The sequence below is a fragment of the Amblyomma maculatum genome, chromosome 3, assembly GCF_055883805.1.
Source record: "Amblyomma maculatum isolate TAMU_Amacu chromosome 3, ASM5588380v1, whole genome shotgun sequence".
Taxonomy (NCBI): domain Eukaryota; kingdom Metazoa; phylum Arthropoda; class Arachnida; order Ixodida; family Ixodidae; genus Amblyomma; species Amblyomma maculatum.
In genome coordinates, this window is record NC_139346.1 from 69,971,456 (window position 1) to 69,978,684 (window position 7,229).

A 7,229-nucleotide genomic window follows, 5' to 3' on the forward strand; every position below is an offset into this window, starting at 1 on the left:
TATATATATATACATACGTGGTATTGCGCTCAAGTACCGCTTTTATTGATCATGATTGTCGGCTCGCCCAACAACGCTCTCTTAAAAAACGCTTCTTCTGCAATGGGTCCTACCTGCGTTTTTGGTGTTCACCTCTGGCCCTTGTATTTTTGTGCGCACTACCGCCTTTTATTGGTCACGATTGACCGAATCACCCAACTACGATCTCTGTTAAACTGCGTTCATTCTGCAGCGGGCCCTTTCCTGTGCTTGTGGTGTTCCCTTCTGGTGCTTGTCGTGTAAGCAGTACCCCCTTTATTTATCATGATTGACTAACTCGCCCAACATGGTCTCTCACACTACGTTTCGTTTGCAGTGGGCCCTTTCCTGTGGTTGTGGTGTTAAGCTTTGGTCTTTTTCTTTGTATGCGCAGTACACCCTTTTATTGATCATGATTAACCAACTCTGCCAACAAGGCTCTTATTTTAACGTTTCTTCTGCAGTGGGACCTTTCTTGCGCTTGTGGGGGTGCACTTCTGGTCTTTGTATTTTTTGGCGTATTACCCACTTGTATTATTCATGATTGATTGACTTACCCATCAACGCCCTCTCTTAAACTATGTTCCGCTTTTCCCGTTCTGAGAAAGCGGCAGTCGCTTAGCTTGCCTGCGTCGCGGGCTCTTATTTCATGTCTCTCCTTTTTTTGTGCTTGCCTCTCCCCCCACGTTTCTCCACGTGCGCGTTTAATCACGTCTCGATGTCTCGTTCTTTTTGGTGGCCGCTATCGAGAGTTGGGTGGCGGCTGGTAGGCGTGCTGTAGGTTGTGTATGCTGTTGTCTATGCGCCTGCGGCTGTTCGCTATTAGCTGTTTACATGTAACAAAAATGCGACAGCAAACCTACACGGGCTTCAGTCGGACCCGCCGGCAGAGGAAATTACTGTGTCCCCCTGCGGGTGGCAGCTGCATCTCCAGCCTTGGTAGCAAACCAGATGGTCGCCTGATCTTTTCGTTGCCTCTGCCCCGGGCGGCCCCGGCCACACCTTCAGCATGGGGTCGAAACGGCCAGCAGATCGCACTCTCCTCACCTCTCCTCATCTTCAGCCAGGTCAGCAAAACCGCGACAATGAGACTGTGTGTGTCAGGAACTAGCACATTTCAGCATCATGAAAATAATTTGCCAATCACTAAATCTGACTGTGATCGTGTTGTAACTCATTCGGACGCCAGGGTGGAACTGAACAATCTTTAATGATGCCCAGCCGTTTTTAAAGCATGAGAATAAGTGATGCGCCCACCGCTACTTGCGTGGCTGATAAATGATGGCGCAGGAAATGCGATGTCATGACGATGCGATAAAGATACACTACATTCCTTTCCCCCTAAGATTATTAACACAATCAAGATGTTGGCTAATCACTGACGCTGTAACGTACAACAGGTCGTCGAACACGTGTTGATCTTCTCGGTTTGATTGATTCCTGTGCAGCTGGACCTGGACGTGCTTCCAGCATTCCTTCCACGGTGGCAGATAATTTCTATGGCCGCCTGGCAGTAGGAAGGAGCCTGACGTGGTAGTCAGCACTTGTGAGTGCGGTCAGCTTCGGGTCCCGTCCAGGTGCACCTCAACTGGTTCCAGGGCCTGTGATAGCGCGCACCGTTGTCCAGCAGAACCGTGTACGATGCAGGGCCTATCATAGCTACAACCCTGGCCACTTTCCATTTGGGACGTGGACAAAAGGTTTTAGCATAAACTGCATCACCGACACGAAACCTTTTAGTATCTGGCCGTGGGAGCTCAGGCACGTGTTGCTTATCTGGATAAAGCCCGTCCAACGCTGTCCTCAGCCTCGGCCCGAACAGCAACTGTGCTGGAGATTTTCCCGTGATAGCATGCGGCGTCGTGGGCTGTTACACAGGAACCGCGGAATCTTGGACTGCGTCGACCCTGCCTGCTGCTTCTTTAATGCTTCTTACCATCCTTCTCTTATCCTCTCCGCCCTGCCGTTGCTGGCTGGTTGATAAGGTGCAGTGAAAATGTCACGCACACATTAAACTTCAAAAATGTTTGCATCTCAGAACTTGTGAAGGCTGTGCCATTATCTGAAATGATAACATCTGGCATGCCATGAGTCGCGAACATCTTTCTTAAACTGGTGATATCCCCGTGGGCTTCAGGGAAGGCACTATTCCGACCTCTGCCCAGTTATATGCGTCCACTGCGACTAAAAATACTTCTCCCTTGACGGTGCCCGCGAACTCAATGTGCGGTCGACTCCAAGGTTGTCCTGGCTTTGTCCAAAAAAGCAACGGAGTCTTCAGGTCGTTTTGCCGATTAGCTCACATGGTTCACAGTGCCGCACGAATTCCTCAATTTCGTGGTCCATCTTCGGCCACCACATGAGTCCTCTAGCTGAAGCTTTCATAGCACTCATCCCTGGGTGATTAGCATGCAGGAGTTGAAGCACCCTTTCTCTAACTGCCTTCGGGACGACTACGCGAGAGCCCCACAGTACGCAACCACGATGCAAAAACAATTCCGTCATCCTCATCTCGTAAGGCGCGAACTTGCAGTCCAGTTGCGTTGCAGGCCAGCCACTGAGCAGCCATTCATTTACTGTGAATAGGACTTTGTCCATCTAGATCAGCTTTGGGATGTCCGTCGCCTGCAGTGGCGAGTCTTCGACAGCTTCCAACATCAGCACGTCTCTAGGTGGTTGCAGCTCGTTTTCGTTTCCCGGAGATGGCAGACGACTTTGTGCATCGGCTTTGGCGTTGTCTTCGCCTCGTCTGTACTCCAAACGATAGTTATATTCAGACAACAAAATCCAACAAAGCATTCTGGGCGGCAGAACTTCGGGCACTCGCTTGTCGCCCAGTAGCGGTTTGTGATCAGTTATCAGCGTAAACTCTCGTCCTTCCAGATACCGGTGGAACCATTTTACGCCGAATACCACAGCCAATCCCTCTCATTTTGAGCATAGTTTCGCTGACTACACCCAGGCAACAGGCTGCTCTTTTTCATCATCTGCACAATGGGCTAGTACTGCCCCCACCCGAACAGGAGATGCGTCCCAAAACAAAATCAAAGGCCGCTTGCTGTCATAAGGAGTTAGTACAGAGTCTGAGCTGAGCAATTGTTTCAACTTGTCAAAGGCACATAGGTGCTCACCTGTCTACTCCCATTCATGGACACGATCAAGGAGTCTGTACAGTGGCTCGGCCGCTTCCGTCTTTCCCTTGAGGAAACTGCCGTAAAAATTGAGCAACTCCCAATAAGGCTTGCAGCTCTCTCTTGCTCTTGGGCGCCGGCGCTTCCTGGATGGCATCGGTCTTGCTTTGGCTGGGGTATACGCCTGCGTCATCAATATTGTGACCCAAATTTCAATGCTGTTTGAATTCACACTTTTCTTAATTTACTCTTAGTTGTACCTTCTGAACACGCTCCAGCACGGTCTCCAATCGCTCGGTGTGCTCCTCAGCAATACTTTCAGATATCAAGATGTAACCGAGATAAGCTCTCACGCCGGGATTGCCTGCTAAGCGTACGTCGATGACGCGTTGAAACACCCAAGGAACCACTAGAATTCCAAACGGTAGACGTTTAACCTTGAAAAGTTCGTTTATCTTGTTAACTGTGAGCACCTCAGCCGGCTGGTCGCCTAGCGTAAGCTGTTGATAGGCCTGGGCTTAGTAAACCACTTGTTTGAACCCAAAGTAGTCAGCATTTCCATTGTAGAGGGCAGTGGGTACCTGCTGTTCTTTAGAGCCTTGTTTACTGTGCTACGATAGTCGCCGTACAAACGCAGTGTCGTCTTTTTTTTCTTACCACTGGGGCGTAGCCCAGTTTGAGTATTTGACGGGTTCCCAGACGCCTTGTTGCACCAAGCGGTCAATTTATTCACCCACGGCATCCTTGAGTGCCAGTGGCAGTGGTCGACTTTTGAGAAACACCGGCTGGGCGCCGTCTTTCAACTTGATATGAGCTGGGGGTCTGTTGAAACCAGAAAAGTCTCTGCGAAACACTTCACAAAATCTAGAAGGCACGTATTCTACACTCATTTGTTGGATCCCCCGCAGCCAATGCCTAAAGCAGTAAACCAGTTTCGTACAATAAGGTTGCTGCCTTGCTTCTTTACTACCAGCAGAGGTAACTTTGCCTTCCGGCCTTTGAATTCCACAAAGACTATTGCACGACCGAAAACAGGTAACGCCTCTTTCAACCATGTTACAATAGGTGTTCCAGAATGTTTCAGCGGAATTTCACATCAGTTTTCCTCGATTGCTCGAAATGTGCCCTCACTCACAATTTGAGCTCCGAAATCAACCTCAATCGGAACTTCATGCCCTTCAATTACGACTCGAACAATGAACGTCTGGTCCTGCTCATTCATTTCGCAGAGTGAAAATAATGCACCCAATATGTACCGTCTTTGCCAAAAGTAACCAGGCTGCTGCGAAGGCTGGCGGAGCAAGTGCGCGGCCGTGTGGCGGCGTTGCGCTCCCTGTGGCTTATCGGTGCTCGTCAGCTCCGAGGGTACAACAGCTGACGTAACTTCGCACCCTCACTCTCGCTCGTTGGATGATAAAAACTAGGCGCGTATGATGTGCGGGCTGCGGTTTCACGTGTGCGAAGCTTGGTTATGCCCAGCGAGGGCGCTCAGTATAGCGACGGGGCTATTCGCTCTTCTTGGCAACTGCCCTGAAGCAGATGTCGCGTTTCTCTCTATATAATTATACGTGCTTGTGTTCTTCAATCCGCTACTGAAACACACCAGCAGAATTGCGCTTTCCTGCGTGTTTGATGCACCTGTACAGAAAGAACGCACCTTGAAATTTCAACATGCTTTCTCCGAGGTGCCTTGCGTACTGCAATTTTACGGACCGTAACTCCGGTACAAAGTTATGGGAAAGCTTGTGAACCATTCCAAGCCACCTTATCTCTCTTTTAGGCTTGCAAAATTGTGCTAGTCCCTTGGGGAGGCTGTGTATAAATAAGATCAATGTTTTATTCTAACAAATTCTTGCATTTGCTTGTAGGTAAGTTTTGGTATAGGTAACAAACGATAATGAAAGCTTCCTCACGCTTAGCCATTATATGCACATGACTGCTTTCTCGTTCGCGGAACTCTTATTTCAGAGTAGCATTGTCTGGCAAATCTAGCACATATTCGTCCTAGAAACGAACAAGAGCTCACCGTGTCTACTATCTCCTGCTTTTCTGTTTTCCGCAGTTGCCGAGAACAGATAATAGCCCCGTCGCTATACTGAGCGCCCTCGCTGGACACAACCAGGCTTTGCACGCGTGAAACCGCAGCCCACACATCATACGCGCCTAGTTTTAATCATCCGACGGGCGAGAGTGAGGGTGCAAAGTTACGTCAGCTGTTGTACCCTCGGAGCTGACGAGCACCGATAAGCCACAGCGAGCGCAACGCCGCCACACGGCCGCGCGCTTGCTCCGGCAGCCTTCGCAGCAGCCTGGTTACTTTTGGCAAAGACGGTACATGCCCTTGTCTTTATTTGCCCCTTTTTTTCCTGACGTACGGTTTTCCGGGCCTCTCTATTTTCGTCTTTTGAACCGCAAGCCTTTGCTATATGTGGCTACCTTTTTGAATTTGAAGCATGTCGCTCTTCTGAAACGGCATAAATGAGGAGCGTGCTTACCGTTGCACCGGTAGCAGTTCCAGCTCTCTCTCATGAAGGCATGATTCGGGCGGGTTACTTGTATCACACCCTGGTAGTCCGCTGTCTCGTCTCGGCCTTGCTCCCGTATGTCTTGCTGTTCCTTGGCTGTTGCTACTGCGGTCGCGGCCAAGTCGTATGCAACCGTAAATGTAAGGTCCCTTTCGGCGAATAGTCGCTGTATAGCTCCTTCGTTTTTGAGACCACATACGAAACGATCCCGTATCATGATGTCCAGTGGCAGTTGCCTGTCGCTGAACCCGCAGTCTTCGGCTAGCTTCCGCAGTGCCGTTACGTAGTCCGCAACCGATTCCTGGGCAGCCTGGTTCCTTCTGTAGAACAAAAATCTTGCGTACAGCATTGAAGGCCTTGGATGCAGGTGCTTGTCAATCGCTGTTCGAATTTCGTCTTAAGTTGCTGTTGTCAGTCTTGCAGGCTTCACCAAAGGTACGATGAGCCCGTACGCTTCTTCGCCGCAACAACTCAGCAGGACTGCCCTGTTCTGCTCTTTCTTCGTTATCTGGTTCGCTTCGCACAACATTTCCAGGCGCTCGACGTAATGGTCCCATGACGCGTTCGTGCCGAGACGATACTCGCCGATCGTGCCGATGGCCATCGCCGGCCGTCACCGTCGCTGCCTCGTCGCCAGCTGTTGTAACTTAGTCAGACGCCAGGGTGGAACTGAACAATCTTTATTGATGCACAGCCGTTTTTAAACCATGAAAAGAAGTGATACGCCCAGCGCTACATGCGTGGCTGATAAATGACGGCGCAGGAAATGCAGTGTTATGATGATGCGATAAAGATACACTACATATTCTCAGTATGTGGTGTTTTCATAAATTACTTTGCTGATTTCTTTCGCTCCAGCAAGCTTGACAAATTGCAGTGGGTAGATAGGGTCTTTGGTTGCTTTTTATTATTTATATAATCAGTGCCTAACTAGCTTCATGCCTAATCTGGTTTGGGGGCGGGGCTGTCGCTGTCGTAACAAATTCCATCGGACAGTTTAAAAAATCCGCAATAGCCTTGTATTGTTTTTTTCACTATTCCTAATTTCAAAAGCAACCCGTATTGTGGCGCTTTCACTCATTCTGCACTGCAGTCTCTGCTTAAGGTAACATCGGTACTGACCTTGTCTTTGACCGCTACTGACCTTGACCTACTTTTTTCTCGCTCATCCTTCCTGCTCCACCCTCCTCGACTTTCTTTCTTCACACCAACTTTTCTCCGCAAATTTTCTTCTTCGGAAGCAAAAAGTGCATTTGAACCCCTGCTAGAGATTATTGCTTTACCCAGACGAAGACAAGTCCACTTGTCCAAGCGTTGGCTCAACCTGTAAACTAAGGCTTCCCTCTCTCTAACCTTGTTCAATGCAATTTCATACTTCCTCTGGCTTTACCCGGATCTGCTAATTTTTAGGTATTAGCAGCAATCCGACGAGGGTGTGGTGTATCGCCCTAGGCTTAGCGATGCCTTTTCCGGGTATCTACAAACATTTCAATTCGTTTTCAATATTCAAGTTCGATTTCAATAGCTATTCTCTATTTCCTTCAGATTCGCAAGA

The 7,229-nt window shown here is 49.2% G+C and overlaps 1 protein-coding gene across 1 annotated transcript; it reads right to left on the reverse strand.

The window, feature by feature from the left end:
* Positions 1-1,874: 1,874 nt before the first annotated feature.
* LOC146194942 (uncharacterized) lies at positions 1,875-6,325 on the reverse strand. Its single transcript, XM_084596157.1, has 2 exons — positions 5,645-6,325; positions 1,875-3,333 (listed from the first exon to the last, which is right to left on the reverse strand). The coding sequence occupies exons 1-2, from the start codon at positions 6,021-6,023 to the stop codon at positions 3,176-3,178; spliced, it is 537 nt and encodes a 178-aa protein (XP_084452283.1). The 5' UTR covers positions 6,024-6,325; the 3' UTR covers positions 1,875-3,175.
* Positions 6,326-7,229: the final 904 nt, after the last annotated feature.